We start from the raw sequence: 24251 nt of genomic DNA, 5'->3' as shown, positions 1-24251 counted from the left end.
CTTAAGCTACACTCTGAGCTTGTAGGGGAGAGATTTTTGGTTTTAAATTTGTATAGTGTGTGTTATCCCACATTATGGTGATGAGTCCTATCTCTAGTTACATAAACAACTCCTTTAGTAGCTGCAGCCTAAGCTACTTCATGCTTCAAGAGTGGGGTTATTCTCTTCTCATTACTATTCATGGATACAGCTTCGAACTATTCTTTTATTATTATTTTTGCAAATTTGCATATGTTTGGAAAACACTGTTTTGTGGTTAAGGTTTTCAGATCTTCAGCACAGATTGCTGCATCCACAATTGTTTTAGAGCTAAATGGGATTGTGCTGTTGTGGATTTTGCTGGCTTGTTCCAACGTTGTAATAGGATACAACTGTATACAGCTCTGCAAAATCTCTTTGATAGAAGAAATTTCTAGGGCTTTTCTTTCTTTTTCCCTAACCTAGAAATAGGTGGTAGCTCAACATATGCAGGCCTGCCTGTGAAAGAGATGCTTTTAATTTTTATTATTATTATTTTTAATATCCAAAATGCTTATAGCTCTATTCTGAATTCAAACAGAGTAGAGGGAAAGGGGGAAGAAACTACAAAAACCATTGCTGCTACACAAGTGTTATTTCAGTAGTAACATTTAATCCTACAATATGTCTGTTCTTGAGGGGAGGGAAGAAAAGGATTCTTCTGAAATGCAGAGCCTGTGAGCACAGCCATTAATTACACCAGTTACTTCATATGAGGAGTGTGACTGCCGTGCCTTTATGACAGCCGTTGGCTGAGCTGCAAACACGAGCACCACTTGCCTTCTGTTGAAGACAAGCCTTGCATCTTCAAGAAAGGAAGCTTTGCCTTGTAATAGCTTTATGAAACTTCACACCCAGTGCACAAACACAGTGTGCGGGACTGGGGATATGTCTTTTTTTTTTCTTCTTTTGATATAACTCCAGCTCCCAGTTTAGTTTCCTCACTACAGTCTTTGAACTTCACACTGCTATTTTAGTAGAAGCTGGAGCTCTGTTTAGATTTTTTTTTTTTTTTCATACTTACTTGGAATATAGATCAGTGGAAAATGGAATCATAGGCTCTCCTTTATCCCCTCCCAACTAGTGTTGACTTAAGAGTATCTCCTGATTGAAGATAATCTTACAGATGGATGTACATGCTGCATTTTTCTAGAATTCTAGTTATGTGAATAGAAATATTTACTTGATTTGCTTATTTATTTTATGTCTAGACAAATTGAGCAAACTGATCTCTAGTGGTTCTATAAAGCAGTGCAGGTTTTCTTAAAACAGTAAACGTGGATATAAAAATACTCCTGTTTGTGTATGTGTGCCTGCGTTTGTTTAGTGTTTTAGGTCATGTGTATACACTGTCATAAAGAGTAAATAGTCCTTTCTTTCTACCCTTTATATCTCATGTTCAAAGAAACTACAAGCATGCTTATGCATTAGAAAATCTTATGTGTGCATAATATACTCTCTGGTCAGCCATAAAGAAAAAGAACCTTGAAAAAGTTGCAATCTGGATATGCACGTGGACACAAGTCATTGTTTTGTATGTCTCATTTTATTCAGTACTCCAGGAAAAAAATCCTTATTTTAAAAGCCAGTGGGAGGTCAAATACGTCTTGGTTTTCTGGGATTGTTGGTTTCTCACTGATCTATGAAAACCAAACCCTGTGATGATCTTACTGTGTGTGGAGTGCTTGCTGACAATCCAGGCTTCTCCAGCCAACTCTTACTAGGAGTGCCAGTGACATTTAACGCTTTTGCCATCATAACTGCTAACGTGGAAGGCAGTTGGAGAAAAGGAGAAAAAAGTGGGTGGGCTTCAGCCCATATGTAGCTGAATACCATCAAATCAAGCTCACAAGAATCGAAAGAATGGGTGAATGGTACGCGTCAGTTCCCAAGCCCGTGAGGAGAGCTGTCCATCTGCTGTTTTCTACCTAGATAATATTAAATTTTGCCTGGTAGAATATTAAGATGGTATTTGTTCGATCTTAAGGTCGGGGAGAAAATATTTACCACTAGCATATTTTTTGTAATTACCTTATTTTGTATATACAGAGGGTGTGGGCAAATATATACCAACCAATATAAACAGAATGTTTCAAAGTCCAGCTTTCAACCTGGTTTTGAAGTTGCTGCAAGACAACAACATATTAAGTATTCTTTTCTCCCTCTCAAGTATGAAGATAATTCCACAAATATAACTTGTTTCAATTTCATGTGTGAAATTCTGCTGTATTCTTCAATTCTAGTTTTTAATACCTATTAAAATGCAGATCTCCTTGTGGAGAAGAAGGGAAATGAATTGGCTCCGAATGGCATTTGTACTGTATGTATTTCAGAGTGGTGTGACGTTTCTTTCTGTTTTACTGTAGTTACAGACTCACAGCCTTTCTCTTCTTGAATGAAGTGTATTTACTAGAAATTCTTCCCTAACGACTGGTCTCTCAGCATAGGCAGGGCGGCAAATGGGAGATAAAATGCAATGGTAGTGTCGTGGATTCTAACTTCTCATGGCCATCTACTGCAAAGTCTTAAATGATATACTGCACACACTTGTCAATATGATGGGTTCTGTCTCTTACTGCTGATACTCATATACTCATGCTGATACTCATCTTACTGATATGAGTATTCAGGATTCAGTGTTCAAATGAATGCTGTGGTCATTGCTGAACTATTTTTTTAATTGAGTTTAATTGAGTTTAGCTTATTTGTCCATTGGTTTTTCAAAACCTTTTTTCAGGCATGGTAGATGAACATCGAGTTTAAAGCAGCTGCACAGAATAAAACTGTGGCTTACCCTTTGGGAGAGTCAAGAGTTTGCCTAATCCTGAAAACATCCCAAATGCCGACCTGCAGTAAAACACTTGTTTGCCTTAGCAGATGGTGATCAAAGGCTGAAGTAGCATTTACTTGCTACCTCTTTATTTAATCATCTCTTTCTCAATTGCAGAAGCACATTTAATTACCCTGCTGAAATGCATGCATCGTTTGAGGAAAAGTGTAATCTTTCCAAAGAGAAGTGATACAGCTTGTTTTTCCTGAGACCTGGCCTGTCTGCAATACTTAATTATTTCCTATCCTGAAGTTTTTTTTACTTATACATCTGTACAGTGGCTATAGTTACTAAAGCTTACTGAATACAGCCACACAGGATTATAAGTAACATCAAAGATGCTATTGTCCCATCTAACCATGCCTGCATTGGTGGAAGGGTTGTTTATTTCAGCTATAAGTGAAATGTTGATTTATGAGGAAAGATGGTTATTTAATTCTTATGTTATTGCCAGACTCCTCTTGTCACTTCCCCGCTATTATTGGAGATAGGATAAGGGAACACTGTCCCTGTCCCCTCATTTGACTTCCAGTTCAGTTTCTAGGGACAGCAAGACCAGACTTTTCTCTGTTATTCATGACTAATTTATACAGAAACTCAATTGCTGGTTAAGTGTAACAAACTGCATTTATGGGAGAAAACTCTTGAATATGTTATTTAGTTCTCAGTTTTCTAATAGAAAACCTTTGAAATACATTTATATTATATATCATCTTTAACATTACAGTTGTTCATTCTAATCTCCTTTCTGCCACAGGCTCTTCAGAGTAACCTGAAGTATTCCCTGTTGCCAAGGCGTCTGATCATCAGTAAAAGATTATCTCAGTGTTTGCATCCAGCACTACCTAGTGGAGTACATTTAAAGGCACTAGAAACTTATGAAATAATCTTTAAAATAATTGGGACAAAATGGCTTGCCAAGGACTTATTCTTGTACAGGTAAGCTTCCCTTTAAAGGCTTATGCATTTCACAGCCTCTTTTAATTGACTAAATTAAATTTTTATTCTTTTTTTTTTTTTTTTTAAATAGCTCTGGTTTGTTTCCTCTTCTGGCAAATGCAGCAATGTCGGTGAGGCCTGTTCTTCTTGGTTTATATGAGAAATATTTTCTTCCTCTCCAAAAGTCCCTCCTGCCTGGTCTTCAAGCCTTTGTAATTGGACTGCTGCCTGGACTGGAAGAAGGATCAGAAATTTATGACAGGTGAGAACTAACATTAATTTAAAAGTAATACACAGTGTTTTGCTTTCTTAGGGAATTCTCAAGGAATTTCTTTTGGCTATCAATGTAAAGAGGTTTGATAAAGGGCTTCTAAGGGTCAAAGAATGAGGAGTCCTTGAAAGATGCAATGAATAGCGTTAAAAACCCTTTACCCTTCTGTTTTCATCTCAGGAGGAGGAAGGGACAGAAGCGGAAAAGGAGGGTTAAAAATAGATGTGTTGAGAGAAGAGAATGAAAAAGCATTTTTAAAAACTCTTCCAAACTCCTGAATAATTAACCTGACTCTCCAAACCACTGCTCTGTGGGAAATTCTATTTAAATGTTGTAACATGAGAGAGCAGCTGAATTGTATCTTCTTTTCAGTCTTCCTATAGCAGATACTTACCCTCAGGTTCTAAAAACATAAGCAAGAGGCAACCCTTCCAGCATCTGTTGAGGAAAAAATAATCTCACTTATTCCCAGGTGCCCCTGGCAGTAATGACAATGACATTTGGTATGATAAAGTCAGGATCAATAAGCGTGCTGAGAAGAGCACCCATTTGTGTAATGGTTTTATTTCAGTTACAGGAGCTGTTTTGTAAGATCTTATAAGAGTTCAACTACTGTAGGTTTCATTCAGATATTTCTTTGCTTAAACAGTCACTAAACATTGCATTTGTTTATGTTTATGTGCAATGTCACTAAACATTGCACTTCCTTCTGTGTTTCCAATCTGGATGTGTTGGCTGCTCTCTGCCCTTTTTGAATGGTAAACTACATACACTACGGTTGATAAAACAGTTCTACATCTAATGCTTCCTCTTAGAAACAATTGTTAAACTGAAGACTTGTATCAGTCGCTGGAGCAGCTAAGAATAGATGGCGTGTGTTCTCAGCTTGGTGAATAGCATTCAGTTGGCAACTCCAGATCTGTGGACACGTGTATACCTCTTATACATCTGCTGTAGAAAGATAAATTTTAGTATGTGCTTTTTGTCAGGCAGGCTTATGAGACACAGTGATGATACATAGTTTTCCTCATTCCAATAGCACTGGTTGTTGAGGATGTGGGAAGAAAGGGAATCTGCTGGAACTAAATTTTCTATCCATCTCGAGCCTTTAAAAGAGTTTCAGCTCATTTTGAAACTGACATTATGAATTAGTACTAATACATCTCCTGCTGTTCCTAAAAGTGGTAGAAGTACTAGCTCAGGTTGTGCTTCAGACTAGACACTTCCCTTCTAATGCTTAAACATACACACATACATGGAGAAGAAAAAATGGCTTGAAGGCTACTTTTTATAAAGAAATGGGTAGAGGTTTGGGATGACTTTTTGTTTTTCCTCTTCTGTACTGGACTTCTCCCTTTTCACTTCTGCATTCCTCATGTGAGATTTCGACACCAGAGTACTGACACAGTTGCCAAAGCAGAGAATGTGCCTTTTAGTCATAGGACCTCTGACATGATTGCCATTCAGTGTACCAGTTCTATGTGCAATAACTGACAGTGTGACTTTATCTCATGTTTTTGTTCATTCAAGACTTAAAAGTTGAGCCCATCGATTTGTAAGCATGAATATATGGGATATCTTCCAGTTTCCAGGCTGATAAAATTGGCTTTCCAAGTCTACCGTTAGCTTAAAGTACTTCCAGTTCAGCATTACATATGTTAAATATTGTGCAATCAGAGCTGCTGCCATAATTTCTTCAGAGCTTACTGTTTGCAGATGATTACTGTAGAAGTTTCCAAAGTATGCAGAGAAACTTTGTTTCAGTGAGTAGCACAGTGACAAAGTATTTGAGGCTAGCATTTTTGTTTGTTTGTTTTTTGTTCATTCGATCAGATGCTGGCCATCTTCATGTAAAATGCGCAATACTGATAATACAAAGAGGATGAAAATAAATAAATGTTGTGACCTAGAATACTAGCTTTGTGTAGAATTGCCTTTGTGTGGTATAAAACTGTACTAACAAATCTGTTACTTCATGTCAAATATATTTCTGTACAGAACAGATGCTTTGCTTGTGAAGCTCTCCTTATTAATGGGCAAAGAAGTTTTCTATGGAGCACTCTGGGGCAGCGTTCTGGTCAGCCCGTCCATCAGGCTGCCTGCTTCTCTTTTTGTTGTCAGTCATATCAACAGAGAGCTGTCCGGAAAACAGCAGAAGTACATGCTTGGCACTGATTATAAGCTCACAGTAAGTTCATCACGCTCCTTGTGGAACAGTCTTATCTACCAAAATGCCAGCATACTAGCAGGTTGTGCCTTCTCTGTGTTGTATTAGAATGACACAGAGTCAGAGAAAAAAGGCTGAAAAGTCTACACTTCAGAATTGCTTGATATGATTTCTTCATGTGAACATCGTATCTGAAATGTACCCGAGAATCTCCCATACAGATTTTGTTTACTCTGCAGAATGCAAATCTACTGAAGTTTTTGTACTTTTTGATAATCAGTACTGTATAAGGCCTTAAAAAACTGACTGTTTCAAATCAGAAGATAAATGTACTACATTACATATAAAGATACATCTACTTGTTCTGAATTATATCTGAGGCAAAATTCTGAATACCTTATATACAATTTATAATGTGGATTTCTCAAGTGTTTACAATCTAGAAGACAATTCTGAAATTTAGTATCTTTTTATTCAGTAAAATAGAAAACTTCAATAGCTAGTAATTTATTTTCATGATACAATTACTATAATGCTACCTTATGTAATTAATACCTGCATTTTGTGAGACTGGTAGCTAGTGATACCACATTGTGACATTCTGTATTGTTCCAAAACCAAGTATTTTGTAAGCATTAATAATATTTTGACAACATTCCACAAAACGCTTCTTGGGGGATGGGAAGTAAATGTGTAATGTATTCCCTTATTTAAAACAATATTGTTCAATATTTGTAAATAAGATTTGTAAAAAAAAAATGTTTTTGCTTTATTTTTCTTCTTGTGGTTATTTGCAGTGATTGTACATTGAATATTATCATGAAGTGAAACACCATTGTGCTTTCTTTTCCTTTTACAGATGAAGTCTTTGTGCGTATCAGTACTGGATTCAAATGTTCTTGTGCAAAGAAACACTCTGGAAGTGATTCTCTTCTTCTTCCCATTTTATACAGCTTTGGTAAGAAGACTATTTTAATATTGTCACATGTGCATTTTGTGCAGAAAAGTATCTTCTTTGGAACCAATCCAGCTGTTATTACCAAATGGCTGAATTTTGTCTGACTTTCTAAATCAGTAAACAGATTTTGCAGTTTTTTGCTCCTCTGTCAATTTTAATAGGAGCAGAGAGACCTCTGTTACTCAGACCCCTTACAGCTAACTCAGTTTTACATCATCAGACTGCTTCAAATGAAGCTGTGCTTTGATGGTGAAAGTTGGGATAACTGGAAGGTGTTTGAAGTATTCAGGCCTGAGAAGCTGCACAGAGAAAAAATGAGCATTTGGGTTTGTCTGTACTAAACTAAGATACTTCTGTGAAAGGCGAGAAAAACAAATGCTGCTTAAAACATTAGCTATTCCCCATCGTTTCCTAACTCACCTAGTAGTATAGTCAGTATTTTGAAGGTACCAAGTAATTTTAAGTCTTAAGAAATAACATAATGAAGTCTTCAGTATTTTTAGCTTAACCATGGCTCTGTGCTATAAATATGAAAGTGGTCACACGACTGTCAGATTCCCTTTCCTGAATTTTTTAGTATACAAAATACTGTGTTGTTGATGTTTTTTTCCAAAAACACTAATCTTACCAATTTAAAAAGCAGCAACAACAATGACACCTCATTACAACTTTGACTTGTTTCAGTATTCATAAACAGCTAAGCTATCTTTATTTTTCATCCTAGGACTGCGATGAAAGCGCTATTCTGCTGCGCAGGTCTGATTTAGTCCATATTCTGTCAGCAGCTACACAGACATTGCTGAGGAGAGACATGTCACTCAACAGAAGATTATACGCATGGTTGCTAGGTACTGCACAATATACTGCACTATTTAGTGTTCTCAATACCTAAGAAAACTGTTTGGATGGTTAAAATGTAACATGCAATTTCAGCAGCTAATGGAAGATGATAAAATAAAATGTTGTTTAGCTTCCATTTATGAAGTACCTGTTTGCCAAATGAATGCTTGGTTTTATTTAACAGATTTTCTCTTCAGAGTTGAATTCATTTCACTGCCCTGAATCACCGGGTATCTGATGAGTTATTTCTGGCCCCTTCCACAGTTCACTCAGGAGTAGTTCGGTGCTCTGCGGAGTAGGGTACTATTTTAAACTAGTCTATTAAAGATTCCTTTGTAGGCTTAATTGTCAAAGAAGGAGTTGTGAAAGAGCTATTGCTTCTCCTCCTTTTAAATGCCAGAGGTGACTAAAAGTGTTATGACGAGTTCTAGCTGTGTAGTTAGTTGCTTGATGGCTGCCCTTGATGACCCATGTCTGGACGTGACTTTGGTTTTGATTTTAAGTTCAAAGTTCAGTATAGCACATTTGGATGCCTCAAACTGTGTTATGGGGGCTCTCCTTGGGCAGCACATGAGTTGCTTTCAAGCAAAATGTTAAAATCACAAATGTAAAAAATGCAGTGTTAATCTCAGTACTTGTATAGACGATATGTGTGTAGTGTTCTGTGGTGCATGTAGTTGACTGTAATGCAGTGTTTCTCTGTACCTGTGATGCCTCTGTTTATCTTGTAGGCTCTGATATTAAAGGGGGTACTTTCGCTCCAGACTCAACATCTTCTGAAGACCATGCTATTTATTTTTTTGGAAAATACTCTAAAGATCTTTTAGTTGAGGTTGGTGGTCAGTCTATACAGATATTTTTTTGACCTTTTTAATTTTCAAACTGTGTTTAAAATTGTTAGCTGTGCCACCTGGCTTGTCCTTCAAAGCTTTCTATTTCTGAATATAGCGTCCTCTTAGTGGTTACATTTTCGTCTATCTGAGTGCTTGCTGTGCTTTATTTGTCCCAATTTTATATGTCCTTACAAATACAAATGGAATCTAATGAAACCAAAGGGTAGCATCTTTGATGAACTACCTGAATTATTTAAATGTGCTTCCCTGAATAAGATCAGCTCTTGAGTGTTCATGATTGGAAGATGTCATTGATTTGTGTACCCTATAGGGAAAACTGAAATTCGACCGTAGTTGGTGCTGTACAAAATCAAACTTAGGAAGACTTCAGCGCTTAATACAATGGTAATCTCTCTTCTACATATAATGTTGTGATGTTTTCTTTTTCCTAGAGTTTGGCTGAAATTTTACATCAGAAATTCTCAGAGTCTGATACAGAGGAACAGCATCAAGCCTATTTGAAACCTTTCCGCATCCTAATCAGTCTCCTTGATAAACCTGAAATAGGTAATGTTACTTGTCATGTCCGTCCTGACTGCTAAAATCTGTTACGAGTTGGTGTTCATCAGCTTTGGAAGTAGGACTCGAGACAACACCCTGCAGAATTCTTCTGAATTTTGAGTTTGTGTGTGTTGTGCATTACTGTGCAGGGGGACTGTCTTCCTTGCCTTTGAACTGGTTCAGAACAGTGCTCTGGAGCAAGCACCCTTCAGGTTATCTCTGGCTTTTCTGCAGAGCACTGCACTGTGTAGCCTGGAAGTATTGTAACAAGAACTTTCTGCTGTGCCCAGAACTGCAATCTGAGGGTCCAGTCTAAAAGAACTGCTTCTGCCCTAACCTCAATATTCTGCTCCATTTGTTCCTTGGAGCTTAATCTTTCAAGTTTGAGCCGTTGGGCATCTTTTTTTATTTTTTTATTTTTTCTTCCCCCCCCCCCCCCCCCATCTTATAAGAAGGTTTCTACTTAGAAAACTACCAGTACTGTTTCTGGTTTTCCCTGGACTTGTTTCCAGTGCTTGGCTGTGCTTGTGGGCCTTGCTATAGACTTGCATCACTCTGGTGTTGATATTGTTTTTCCAGACGCTGTAGGCTGCAACTTCATGGTGCTACACCTGCCAAAATGGGCAGTGCCATTTACCTGCAGCTGCTCCACCTGGAAATAACCTGTTAGGGGTGTGGGGAGGTGGGGGTGTACCTGCTGTGGGAGGTACAGTCTGAGACTTCATGACTGAGCTATGAAGCATTTCCTTCTCTTCCCTGCCTGTCACATGTCGGTGCTGTTGTGTACAAGAAGCTCCCTGAGGGTGAGGCCCTGCCAGCCCGCCCTTTAAAGGGCAACTTCTCTTTTCTGTGTCCAAAAAAAAATAATCTTAAAAGGACTAGACAGATTTTAGGGTTGCATAGGATTTTGTAAGAACCATGTACAGATAAATCTTTGCAATTATATTATGTGAATCTGATGGGTTATACGTTTTATTTTGCTGACAGTGTTAAACCGAACCACAAATATGGATTATTTTGCTGAACTACGTTATACAGCAATATTCTTTCTCTTTTGATCAGCACACATAATTTCTTGAACCTTAAGCCAGTATGACTTTCACTTCCTTTTGAAATGGTTTTAGCAATACAACTTTATTTTTTAAAAGTAGCAGTAGAAAATATAACAAGAATCTTTGACTTTTTCTGCTACTCTTAGTGATGTATCTTCCTTTTTTTCCCCTGTAGAAACACTCATTGGAATGGATTAAATACATATTTTTAAATTCAGTATTTGGGGTGTTGTGCATGTTTGTTTTATCTGAAATTGTGTATAAACAATAAAGAAGTACTGGCCATGAAAATCAGGTGTGGTTGACAGTACACATCTAACTTGAACTTCCACAAGTACATATCTTTTTTTATTTTTTTCAGATTTTGTTCCTCAAAATTTAATCAAGGCTACTATGATAAATGTGTGGTGGGAAATCTGCTTATTTTCTCATAGATACAGGCATGGTGATTATTCTTGGTATGTGAATTGCAGGTTAATGGTGTGATTATGCCCACTTACAATTACTGCAGTGTAGGTGTCTTACTGAACTGTCTCAAGTGTAGTGCGGGATCAGTGCTATTTCTTCCCAGATATTACTTTTCAAAGTTCATAAAAATGAAACACCAGAGTGGTATTAACTAAAGTTTAGAAACAAAAACTACCACCACCACTAAAAAAGTAAGTAGTTAAGTTCATTTTAACTGAGATGTTTCAAAAATTGTGACATTTTAAAAAGCCACATAAACATTTTCCTCATACTTCAGGAGTCTTGGTATTTTTGTTGTTGTTGTTAATGTTTTTGTTGTTGTTGTTGTTTTGGTCTAGTAACCGCTAATTTAAATTTAAGTAAACTTTTAACTGAACTGCCTGGCACAATTACGGGATACTTTTTTCTTTCGATTGTAGGGCCACAGGTTGTTGGGGATCTGTTCCTTGAAGTTATTAGAGCCTTTTATTCCTACTGCAAAGATGCTCTTGGTTCTGATCTCAAACTCAGCTACAATCAAAGTGGCAACGTACTTGCAAGGTACAACGACAAGTTTGCAATTATGAACTGAAATCATACCGTATATACTAAGCCAACTTCCTTTAAATAAGTTAATAATATTACTTAAGTTAATATTATTGTATAAAAGACCAGATTTCTTATGACTTTCCAGGTGTTTTACACACATAGGTGATTTCTCTTTCATTAGCACAGAAAAAAATGGAGTACACTGCATGGTGTTGGTGTTGATTAAATAAGGTTTGATTTCTTTCATCTTGGAGAAAGATACTCAAAATTTAGACATTCCAGTTTGATGTAGCTCTTGATTTAAAGCAATCATTTTTTTGTAGATCGCAGAGTAAGGAGGAAAAAAGTTTTTAGAATGCATTAGCTACTATATAACATGCATGCTCTTCAAATCCTCACTGACATCTTTTTATTTTTTTTCCATTTTCTTTCTCCTTTTACACAGTGCAATCAAAGAGAACAAAAATGCTTCGGAAATTGTCAAAACAGTCAATTTGCTGATCACATCCTTAAGCACCGATTTCCTTTGGGATTACATGACCAAATGTTTTGAAGACTGTTTCAGGTGTTTGTTATTAAACAATAACATCCCTCTCCATCCCCCAAAAATGCTGCTTAACAGATATCTATATAAGATCATAAAGAAAGTTTATCAAAATAAATTTTGGTAGGGCCTTAATATATGTTAGCATGCAACATAAATATCTGTCTCATTCTAAAATAATTTAGAAATTCAATCAAGTAATCAATTGCATGAAAAAATAACCTGGAAGAAAATAACAACAAAAGAAGTGATGTTTAAAAATGGCAGATGAGGGTGGGAAAGACTTAAGAGGGGAGGTGGACAGGGAAGATAGTTTCTTTGTCTTCATTGGAAGAACAATGTTTTTGAGGGAAAAAAAACCCTTTTGTTTCCTTTTAAATGTAAGACATTAAGTTATACTTAAATTAATAAGATAGTCTATAGAGATTTGATCTGAAAATTAGAAGCACTTTAGCATCTCACATACAAGCTGCCATTTAGGTGGTTTTAACAGAATGTTTTATGCTGCTGTATTAGAAGTCCCATTTTACTTTGCCTTAGAAGGCCTAGGTCAGTATTTTGTACTTATTTTGCTGAACCTATTTTACTGTAACAAGAATTTTGATATGAAAAGAGTTTACAAAATGAAGTTTCTCTCCATGCCAGAAACAAATCTACAAAGATGAGATACCCTCTGGAAAATGTTAGTACTCCTCCTACAATTTCAGAGCTCTGTACACTATTGGTGTTTCTTCTTGACGTGATTCCTTTGGTAAGTCAAACTTGCGGTTAACTACTTAAACATCTTTAGATACTTGAAAACAAATAATTTGTATTGTGACTACATAAAATGGAAATAAGCAAATGAGCAGGCATGTGTGTATGCATAACATGTCCTGCAAAGTATAGTTGCATGTGCTTTTATATGGCTATCCTTGCTATTGCCTAGCAAAATGAAAATTGTTTTCCTTTTCAAATGTGGTGATTCTTTGAAAGGAATGAAAATGTGGATTTTTTTTTTGTTTGTTCTTCGGTAAATCATTTGCTGGGACTTTGTCTCTTAGTAGCTTACTGATTATCCTAAAACATTTGGGGAATTATTTGGTTTTTATCATACAGAATAAAAGAAGAAAGAATAGCACCGAATCAAATTTTTACAGTTTAACTATTCGTGAACCGATGTTATCAATGATTAACTAGTGCTGCTACACAGCTGAATAATTATATCTGATAACTATTTTAAACAATTCTTATTTATTTTAGGAACTCTACTCTGAAGTGCAGACTCAGTATCTTCCCCAGATGCTCAGTTATATGGTGCAATCTCTCTCAGAAAACATGGAAGTATTAAGTTTACCTGAACTCACTCATGCCTTAAGGACCTGTTTTAAGGTGCTTAGCAAAGTACAAATGCCCCCTTCCTATTTGGACGTTGAGACAGGCAGTGGAAATGGGGTAGGTATTTCTCCAGTACTTATAGACATTACTGTCAATAGTGACAAACCTTATTTTTAAATGCTAATTCTCTAAATGTCAATGATAAATGCAGCAGTAAAGATTTTCAAAGCTTATCTCCTTTTGCCCCTTTAAGAGCTGCTCAGTGTCCTATAAATCATATTGGGCATCCATTTCTGACTTGTTTGAATTACTTGTAAGGATGAAGGAGTCTTGTCTGAAACTGGGGCTATAATCCAACCTCTTGAGAAGAACGTGATCTTAACCATTTGAAAAGGCACATGGCGTCATGCAGTTCTTAAGAGTTGCCAGGTCAAGCCCAGCATTACAGCTGGTTGGGTCCGTAAGGCTTTAAATTGATATTTTAGTTTAACACAATGTGGTATTATTTGGGTGCAGGAGACCATGACAGCGAACAAGGAATAGATGGCATGAAGCAGTCACACAAGCACAGCCTGGCAAAGTTTTGCAGTAGAACAAAGAAATGCATCTGGCTGGAAATAATCAGATATAAGTAATACTGTTCCAGTGATTAATTGTTTTTAAAGAAACATTTCTATTTGCTAAGTATTTGTAGACATGGATCTGTTGATGTTTGATGAGTCAAGGATTGTGAGGTCTACATAAATATTTGTTACGTTTTAAATGCTATTGAATTGGACTGCTTATCAGTGCTGATTTTATGAAAGTAATCTGCATCCAGAAATTGCAGTTACTATTTCTTTTTTTTCCTTCCATTGCTGTTTCTATTTGCTTGCCACAGTTCACATACTTCAAAATGATCTACGTAGTGCCACATTAACCACGTTACTGTTTCTGTTTTAGAGCCCAGTGAAAAGGGACAGTGGGGATGTAACCTTGGAGACCAAGTCAGTGCTGCAGGAAGAGGATGAGACTCCGTTCCCTCCCCTGAAGTCAGAAGACAGCGGCATTGGTCTAAGCACTTCTTCCCCAGAGCTCTCTCAGCACTTAGGAGTGCCAACTGTGACCCTTGAGAGAGATGATGTCTGGAAAAAAGGGGGGAGCATGCAGAAGACTTTGCACTGCATCCAAGAGCTGCTTGCCAAGTTTGCCAGTAAATACATTTTTGGGGTGCAGTTTCAAGAAGCAAGTAATGAAAGCATCTCAGCAATGAATCTGGAGGGAAAAGAGAAAAAAGAAAATGGCTACAGATTACCTGAAAGTGCTAGCAAGAAAAAGAGTGCATGGGAAGCAAAGCAAATGACTGTACCTCAGTTTAAACAAATACTTTCAGACTTGTTCTCAGTTCGAGGATCACCGTTCAAGAACAAGAGTTCCCATCTTCTTTCTTCTGAACACAACTCTGGTAATAAAAAAGAAAAGGAAGAAGAGTGGGACTTAGAGCAAGTGATGCTTGTCTTGGGACCCCTTAGAAGTGACTGCAAGGAAGCTTTCGCTGCAGCTTGTCACCTGTTGTTGGATTGTACCACATTCCCAGTCTACCTTTCAGAGGAGGAGATGGAACAGCTGTATCTCTCTTTGTTTCAGATTCCTGGTAAGAAAAGATTCCTTTGCTGGACAAAAACTTACATATCTGAGAGTGCAAATAACAGCGTGAACTCACTTACTTGGAAGAGTTGTGACTGGTAGTAACACCGTTTGACAGGGCTGAATGCAAGTTGCTTGTGAATTTGAGAGTTACCACATCAGTACGTGTTCTGTGTCTTGGAGCTGAGGGACAGTTTTTCTCAAGCTTTTTAAATGCATGTTCTTGTGAAAGCTTTCGCTACTAAACTTGTAGCAGAAGGGCTGAAAAGGTCTTGTGGCCTGGAGAGCTTGTGGCAGGGTTCAGGAGTTTCAACAACCCCCCCCAAAAAAAAAAGAGAGGGAGAGAGAAGTGTTAGAGGCAGGCAGAGTAGATGGAAAGCTGGAGCTCCAACCCATAACAGAAGCAAGCAGAACAGTCCTTTCCCTTACCCTCAAAGTTGAAAGGAATTTGATTCAAGCTAACATATAAGAATAGTCTTGTATAATTGGAGGGCCTGTTTGTGCTGGGAGTTTTCATTAGTTTTAGCAGCAGCAATTACTGGCCTGATGGCTTATTGACAAGATGGGCTTGTAGTGAATGGTGAGGTGGGAAACTGGAACTTTGGGTTCTCCACCTCATTAAAAATTTCTGCTGTCTTCCTGGCAAAGTAGTGGTATGCTTATCGTCTGCATGGGTGAGCTGTCTGCTTGACATGGACATTTCCATGTATTTTCAGTGCTTTCCACGTGGTCAGCAATGTACTTAGAAGATTTGTTTTCATAATTACGTTTCTTTGGAATATTGTGCTAGGATTATTGATTATTTTCAAAGTCATTTTCAACAGCACAGCCTGGAGAACAGAGTAAGGTTTAAAGGCAGAAGGAGAGAACCTATAATAAAAGGTCTGGGTTGAATGCAATGCAGAATGCAATACAGGACGGGTGTTAATTTTTTCATGGAGGTAAACAGTTAAAATATTTGGCTTTGTAGCCAGAGGTAGGAATTCATACTTGAGACTGTCTCCAGTCAAGTCCTAAGAAAGCTTTATCTGATTATTCACTTAGGAGAGGCAAAAGTGACTTGACCTGTTGTTAGCCATATCAATTCCTCGTGTACTTTATGGTTGCTGAAATGTTAAGCCTCAATGCTACTGCAGAGAGCATCCCTGGAGCAGCAGGCTTCTGTTGTTAGTTTTGAAAATGACAGCTGAAAAACAGCAGCTGTAAAACTATTTGGGAGTAAACAAAATGGAAAGCAGAAATCCTTTAGTTAGTGGGTCACAGAGGTCCTGTGAGAGCTTTCTGCTGGAAGAAGCAGGGGAAAGATTATAGTTCGCTTTGAAGTGAGCTCTTCACAGTTGGATTTGAGCAATCGTCTTTGTCTCTGGGCTCTGTGAGCTTGATTGAAGAATTCTTGGAAATATGACCACAACATTTCAAGTATTCAAACCTTTTTTTTCTTGCTTATCTTCCGAGGAGGTTGCGATGCCAGCTTCCCTCTGTGGCTGAAGTCCTTAATGACAGTATGCTGCTGTGTGAACGACTGCTACGTTCAGAACGTGTCCATCTTCACGCTTCTGGAGGTGATCAACCATTCCCAGTCGCTAGCGCTTGTGATAGAAGACAGAATGAAGCGATACAAAGTGTCTGGGCACAACCCCTTCCTTGGAAAGCTGCAGATGGTCACACTTCCTCCCATTGCTCCTGGAGTTCTGAAGATCATCTCGGAGAAAACAGATTTCTACCAGGTATCAATATTCTTTTTTCTTTATTGCCCAACTACACTCTACGTCCAGGGATGGGGTGGGGAAGGAAACATTGATATGAATGTTTGGGGCAGTATATTTATGTTGCAATGACACTGCTGGTGTTTTTTTTGTTGTTGTTTGTTTTTGTTTGTTTGTTTGTTTGTTTTTGTTGTTGTTTTTTGTTTGCTTGTTTTTTGTTTTTTTTTGTTGTTGTTGTTTTTTTGCTTCCATAAGCGTTTTAAAGCAATTTAATTCATATTCATGTACTTCGCAACAGGATGTTCAAAAGTGACAGGTTATTTTTGAATGGGTTTTTTGTTTCTGTGCCCAGATTCTAAGAGTGGAGGCAGTTGATTTCTGACTTGAAGGGCTAGTTTTCCTTAGCCTAAACACTAGGCTTTGGAGAACTTTGATACCACTCAGAGACATTTTTGGATAAGAGGCAATATTAGTAGGTGAACGATAACAAGAACGTGCCCTTCTCCTTGTTTTCAGTATATCTATTTCAAAGATGCTTTCCTTATCCTGATCATTTATTGATATGAGGGTTGGTTCCAGGCTCTTACTGTTAATTACTGTGCTTACAGCTGCTGTGCCTGACACACATATAATCTGTAATGTTTTGACCCAGAAAATAGAAGCAGAAGGTGCTTTCCTCAGCTTGTGGTGCACATCCCTTTGAATTACCTATCCTGTAACACCAGGTTAGGAATGTTGCATTCCTTCAGGTTCGAGTGTGTGACCTGAATTCTTGCTCTTTGCTAAACTAAGATTTGGAAATCCTTTTCAGTAATGGAGTACTTTTATGCAATAGAAAGCTTTTAAGTCAGTGAAGAAATGATGTTGTTAATATTACTTTATTTATTGTTGTTACTGTACCCTAGAGAGTAGCCTGTGTGCTCTGGAATCAGCTGAACAAAGAGACCCGGGAACATCATATTGCCTGTGTGGAACTGTTCTACAGGCTGCATTGCTTGGCACCATCAGCAAATATCTGCGAAGACATTATATGCCATGCGCTTTTGGATCATGATAAGGTAGGTTCTGTGCTCACTGAAGCCCCATCATCACTTGAGACAGAGTTTTCCAATGCTTCCCAGACTATTTCTGGTCCATTCCATCCCAGCTCTTCGCTTCTGTGGTCCCTTTGTTTCTCAGGAGTCCAACAGACTCCCTGTCCACTCCACTGTGATTCCCCGGGACTGATTCGTCATGAGACTACAGCTAAATCTAACCCCCAGATGCAAGCTGTATCAGCCAATGCTGGAGCGTTTTTTGTTTTGGCCCAACTAATGTAGCATCTGAAAGCTTGCATTTTTTGTCCTTGTTTCCAAAATGACCCAGCTACACGACTAAGTCTCAGATCATTTTGTCTTGTGTTGATTTTTTTCTAAACTTCATATTTGAACCAAACTTTTTTTTAACATGTAGGTATGTGCCAACAAAATCTTGACCCTTTAGTATTTAGTTCTTATATTAAGTAAGCTGTTTAAACTAAGTCAGTTCTTAATTACTTTACTCATCTAGTTTAATGACAAAACAGTTCTTTAATAGTCTAGAATTCATTTGTGAGAAGTGTCTTGCACAACAAAACTTACAACAACGTTCTTGAGTGTTGTTTTCATACCTTCTCACTTGCAATTTTGAAACTTAAATTTGGAGATCTTTTTAAAACCTTTTAAACAAAATTGCCAATTCTAAACACTAACTGATATAGCAATGCATTCTTATTTGTCATCTAGCTTTCAAACCTCCCTAGCACCAAATATAGTCTAAATGTGTTTACACATTAGAGTCCTGAAATACATTTCTGGTGTATTGGCAGATCTTTCTTTTTCTTCTGCAAACACTGTGGCTGTTAAGTTTTGGTTGTGCATTTGTGGATATATGGCATTTGATTTTAGCCTATTGTAAAATGAACACGTGCTCTCAAACTACCTGAGAAGGATTAGTGTTTGTCTACAGAACATATTATTTTGCTAAAAGTTTAAAAATCACTAAAACTTTACTTAGAGATAAATGCTGCAAAAAAATAACATACCTGTCTTGTTTCCTTAAAAAGGGGACAAGGCTGGAAGCACTGTTCAGATTTTCTGTCATGTGGCATCTGACCAGAGAGATCCAAGGCAGCAGAGTAACTTCTCACAATCGGTCCTTTGATAGGTATTTTCCATTTTCACTGGTTTGGACTAATGTTTATGCTTTGTTCTGTTCTTTTTTCTGGGCTGGAAAAAACGCTTGCTGTAGAGACATGCAAGCAAAAGGAAGATCTTCACTTGCACTATTGCTTGTGCTCAATATGCATGGTGCACTGAAGAGTGCTTTTACGTTCTTGTATGGAGGAAGTTTTTGTAAAAATAGAACAAGCTTTATGTATGAAGAGTAACTTCAGGCAGACAAGTTCCTGCTTAGCAGACACTTTTTCTCTTGCAGTGGGTTAGACTTTTTCCAAACAAAATAGAACCAACACAAAGAAAAAAATGTTATTTTCGTTTTGAGTGACTTCGTATTTATGAGATCATAACTTTTATACAAAAATGGAGACAAAAGTAGTAAAAGTCTTTCTCGATATATATGTGAAAGAACTTTAAAGCATGCTTTTCTTCTACAGTGTGAAAATATGTATGGCCTTGCTTCTGCAATTGCATGTGTAGTAGAAGAAAAAATGTGCATGATCAAGCTGTTGGTAGCAGAGATGAGCTATTGGCTGACACTTGCTTGAACATGCGCTAAACCTGTTCCCTGCCACTACTTTGTTGTTTGCATTAATTTTTTTAGGGATTTCAATTGTTCTTATTCGTTCTGGTTTCTCTGTTCAGGTCTCTGTTTGTGGTACTGGACAGTCTCAATTGTTCAGATGGCGCAATTGGTGCTGCAGCACAGGGCTGGCTGATCCGTGCTCTCTCACTTAATGATGTTGCACGGATTCTTGAACCAGTCCTGCTGCTGCTGCTTCATCCAAAGACACAACGCACGTCCATCCACTACATCAAACAGAAAAATTCAGCAGGTAACACTGTTCTTGGGCTGAAACTGTAAGTGTTGGCGTAGCATTACATACTCCTGAACACCTACTGAAGGTGGTCTCTGAACTGTGATGGCATCCTATTACTGAATAATAATAATAATAACTGGCCTCAGTTCTGTAGGTTCCTCCTCATCCAAGTACCTCTGGGGATGCCTAAAGCAGAGTTCATGAGTAAGTCATGCTAGTTCAAGGCCTAATGACACTTTCTGTTAGAGTGGCTGCTCCTACACTGTTGGTTTAGATTGCTTCTTGCTTTGCTCTGGGATCTTGTCCCACACTTCTCATTGCTATTCCCAGATGATCCACACTGCATGTGTGTTCACTGTTCACAGGATCCCTTCTCAAGCAAAACTAAGTCTGCAGCCAAATGGAATTCAGGAGCAGTTTGGTGACTGAGTCAGTCCAGGAACTGTTCCAGTAGGCAGGATGGACAGGCAAACCTTACTCTCTGCCCAGTCTCACCCTAGCAGACCAAGCACCCTCATACCAGATTTCTTTATTCAGATTACGTCTCTTGTTATTGATTCCCCTGGCATCATGCTAACATAATCAGACAGGTTGTGAAGCACACCTTGCTGTTTTGGGCACGCACACACACAACTCTAATTCTGCCAGCTTCTGAAGATTAAACTGTCTTTGTCCAAAGATCATCCATCTTGATTCAAGAGGAGAGTTGACCCCTTGTGGTATACAGCTTGAGGTATCCCACAGCTAGAATGTAGAAACAAAGAGGGGGTTTTGCAGTTGAGGATCACCTCCAGCCACCAAAATTTAGGAATATGCCAGGGAGTCTTTATCTTGAGTGACTAAATTTGACAGTTAGATGCTCATCTTAAGATCTATGATGAGAGTCATTATGAACCACATATGATCCTGTGACACGTGGAACAGACAACTAGTGTGACAGAAAACTCTGGGGAGTAGGTGGAGAACACTGAGATGTAAGTGTGGACTCAGGGTTTGCTCCAAGCATGGAGTCCTCTGAAGGCTGGCAGTCTATTCAGCTGTGGGATTGCTGGGAGCAGTGCGGATATGAGATGTCCTGCATTATATGGCCCAAGTCAAGGTTCTTTCCTGGAGCAGATCAGGAAGATAGCATAGAAGCGTCCAGTACTTTCTTCAAAACGAAAATTCTGTGTCATCTGTCTCTTTCATTACTGTTAACCTAGCTGTCTGCTTGCATAATTGCTTTTCTGTCTTGATTGGTAAGTAATTAGATGGCAGACACTTATAGCATCCAAAGGGAGTTCTTCAATAGATGCTATACAAACATAGAGCTAATATATCCCTTCCTTGTTCCACAGCATGAAAACAAGGAAAACATTAGCTCTTAAAAAATAACAACAATAACTTCAGTTCTTAACCTTCTAATTTCCTTGATCTCAACAAACATTTTATGCTCAGAAAGCATAAAAAAGATTGTCACAACTAGGGAATCGTAGCATAAGAGGAAACAACATATGCTTAGGGTTTTGATCCTCTTGCACTTAGAGTAGGTTAGTAATGCTCTACCACTTTAAAAAAAAAAATCTTACCTCAAAAAAAAATATTTTTTTTCTCATTGCAATTAATAGACTATTTTAAATCTTTTATTATTTCTTACAATGATTTATTCCACGTAGAGGATATTTGTATAATGGCCCATTATATACTCTTCTTGATTATTTTTTTTTTCCAGAAGATATGCATGTTTGGCTTCACAAGAAAAAGGCCTCATTGAAAGAGTCTGGTGTCTCTGAGAGCAATTCTGAGGAAAACCTTCCATTGAGCCAGTTTACCACTGTGGATAGAGAAGCAATTTGGGCAGAAGTGGAAAAAGATCCAGAGAAGTCAGAGTTAAAAACTGAACAGTTTGGATTGCAAGAGGCATCACTTTCAGTAACTTCACAAGAGGTGGACGGTGACCATGACAATAGTGAGCACACAGAATCAGCAGACACCAGCACAGGCCATGACAGTGAAAATACATCTTCTTTTTCTCCTTCTCTGGAGCTGCAGGAAGTGAGCAATGAGGACAATGACAGTGCTGCAGCTGATGGCAAAGAGGCCACAAACCATGCAGGTTCCTTCCATGCATCCCTTCCTGAAAGCTCCAAGTCTAGTATAGCGCTAAACCTTGTGCGTGCTGACTCCGAGAGGACTCAAGCATCCGAATCTCTGTCAAGCGATGAAGAGCTGGACTTGGAGCTCCAGGAAATTACCAACTCTAAGTTGCTCAAGCAGCAGAAGGAAAAACAAGAGATGATTGAGGCTCTGTTCAAACATATGCTGTTATATTTGCAACCTTATGATTCCAAGAGGGTATTATATGCTTTTTCTGTTCTGGAGGCAGTGCTTAAAACAAACCCTAAGGAATTTATTGAAGCTGTAGCTAGCACTAGCATGGATACCAGTTCCACAGCACATTTGAATCTTATTTACAACCTCTTAGCTCGCCATCAGGAGGCTTTAGTAGGGCAGAGTTTTTATGGCAAGCTTCAGACTCAGTCCCCAACCATGTGTCCCCATTCTCTTCTAATAGAATTGCTCACTTACCTCTGTCTCAGTTTCCTGCGCTCGTACTATCCGTGCTACTTGAAGGTTACACACAGAGACGTGCTTGGCAACAGAGACGTTCAGGTAAAAAGCGTGGAGGTCTTGATTAGAATGATGACCCAGCTGGCTACCATGGCAAAGGCAGCAGAGAGTAAGAATGTAGAGTTCATACGCAACTTGCTTGGAAGATGCAAAATTCAGGAGTTTGTTCTTCTTTCTTTGTCTGCATCTATGTACACAAGTCAGAAGCGGTACGAACTGCTTATGGCAGATGGAGTTCATAATGTGCCTGAAGAAGATCTTTTTGAAGAGAGCCTAATCAATTTTGGACATGATCAAATATGGAGCGAACACCCGCTCCAGATTGAGTTGCTGAAGCTGTTGCAAGTACTGATTATCTTGGAGCACCATCTTGGACAGACTCAGGAGGAGCAGGAGAATCAACCAGACCTCTCCAAGGAATGGCAGCAGGCTCTTAATTTCCAGCAGGCTATCGGTGCGATGCAGTATGTCTATCCACACCCAATAACTTCACAGGGATTATTCGTCTCTGCTGTTGTTAGAGGTTTGCAACCAGAGTATGGCTATGGGATGCATCCCACTTGGGTAGGCTTGGTTACATCTTCCCTGCCCTATTTTGGAAAGTCTTTAGGCTGGACTGTGGCACCATTTGTTGTACAGATATGTAAAAACCTGGATGAGCTTGTCAAGCAGTATGAAAACGAAGCTGTGAAGACATCCATGAAAACATCTGCAAGGTAAGAGTCGGCAGTGTGGGACTTATTATGCTGAAACTTGTTTTTAAGTTCCCCTTACTACAGAGTAGTGCATAGTAACTTACTCATTTAGCACTGTAGCTCCCAGAGTTTGATTCTGAAACCCTGCTGCATATGCAGGCATCTGTCCCTTGAGCCCAGATGAGGTGGATGCAGTACTGTCGCAGTAGGACTCACTGCAGTCGGATGAAGAGAGGAAAGGGGACCAGCAGCAAGAATGACTGGCAGCTGTGATGCTGCTTGCCATCCAAGTACAAAGAAGTGCCCAGTTCTGACAAGACTCAGGATGTTGGAGGACTAACTGGGGATAGAGACCCTGCAGAAGAAAAATACAGTGATACTGTTGAGAACAGTCAGTAAGTGAAAGGAGTAAGGAAAAATAACATTAAAGAATTATGGTGAGGTGGGGAAATCTGTTTTTAAAGATCTAGACAAGGAATTGGGGTTGTCCAAGCATAGTCTGTGAATCGTCTGTTCTGATATTCCAGAATTCCTTAACTATCAGATAGAAATAGATCTCTCTTTGAATTTTTACTCATGGAAATGCTGCTTGGCCTGCTGAGCTCTTTTATTTTTATTTTTTTCTCCAAAGCTTAACCACTAAAAGAGAGAATGTTACGCCTGATTACCCACTAACCCTTTTGGAAGGTCTGACAACTATTGGTCACTTCTGCCTTCTGGATCACCCTAATCAAACTAAAAAGGTAACTGCTTAATGCCTACCACTTGCTTGACACCATGGCACCTGTTCATCAAAGCATGCATCCCTTTTTACTCAGAGGTGATTATAAATCAGTAAAGGAGAGCTTGAACAAGAAAGATAGCCTTAAAGAAGCCTGATAACACATCAAAGCAAGTGAATTAAGTAAAAGTGTAAGGGAGGGGGGGCTGTACTTAGTTCTTTTTTATTTGAAGAAAGGAAAGTTATTTTTAAGTAAAGTCATTCATGATGATCATAGTCACACAAATACTAGTGGCATGCAGCTTGTCTGTAGTTGCTTTGTCATTAACAAAATTTTCTGGTTTTGTTTGAGTTGATAACATGCTTTCTGATGTATTCCCTACATTTTTGTTCTCATAACATCTGGCATAAGAGGATATTATATTAACAATTTTCAAGGCAAATTGATTCTCTGTGACCCAAAATGGTCAACAGCAAACTCAATAGACTTTAATAGCAGCAGTATAATTCAGAAATAGAACAGCTAAATTATTTTTAAAGTTGTCATTACA

The 24251-nt window shown here is 38.4% G+C and overlaps 1 protein-coding gene across 2 annotated transcripts in view; it reads left to right on the top strand.

Annotated features, from left to right (window-relative positions):
- DOP1B (DOP1 leucine zipper like protein B) overlaps positions 1–24251 on the top strand; it is a gene marked incomplete at its 5' end in the record, with an annotated part of 43433 nt that overhangs the window by 2693 nt on the left and 16489 nt on the right. Inside the window, 18 exons of one of the 2 annotated variants that reach the window (XM_084290886.1) lie at positions 3606–3787; positions 3879–4049; positions 6057–6246; positions 7085–7183; positions 7908–8031; positions 8755–8855; positions 9309–9423; positions 11357–11477; positions 11911–12030; positions 12655–12760; positions 13252–13443; positions 14269–14959; positions 16411–16679; positions 17564–17716; positions 18742–18842; positions 19499–19689; positions 21386–23000; positions 23611–23722. In XM_084290886.1, the coding sequence (XP_084147012.1) occupies positions 3606–3787; positions 3879–4049; positions 6057–6246; positions 7085–7183; positions 7908–8031; positions 8755–8855; positions 9309–9423; positions 11357–11477; positions 11911–12030; positions 12655–12760; positions 13252–13443; positions 14269–14959; positions 16411–16679; positions 17564–17716; positions 18742–18842; positions 19499–19689; positions 21386–23000; positions 23611–23722 (4653 nt within the window). Of the gene's footprint in view, positions 1–3605; positions 3788–3878; positions 4050–6056; positions 6247–7084; positions 7184–7907; positions 8032–8754; positions 8856–9308; positions 9424–11356; positions 11478–11910; positions 12031–12654; positions 12761–13251; positions 13444–14268; positions 14960–16407; positions 16680–17563; positions 17717–18741; positions 18843–19498; positions 19690–21385; positions 23001–23610; positions 23723–24251 lie in introns of both variants that reach the window. The other variant, XM_084290885.1, reaches the window with a different exon arrangement.

Source organism: Netta rufina (genome assembly GCF_964035555.1).
Source record: "Netta rufina genome assembly, chromosome: 1".
Classification (NCBI taxonomy): Eukaryota; Metazoa; Chordata; class Aves; order Anseriformes; family Anatidae; genus Netta; species Netta rufina.
Note: the sequence above shows the minus strand (reverse complement) of the source record. Positions and strands in the feature narration are given on the sequence as shown.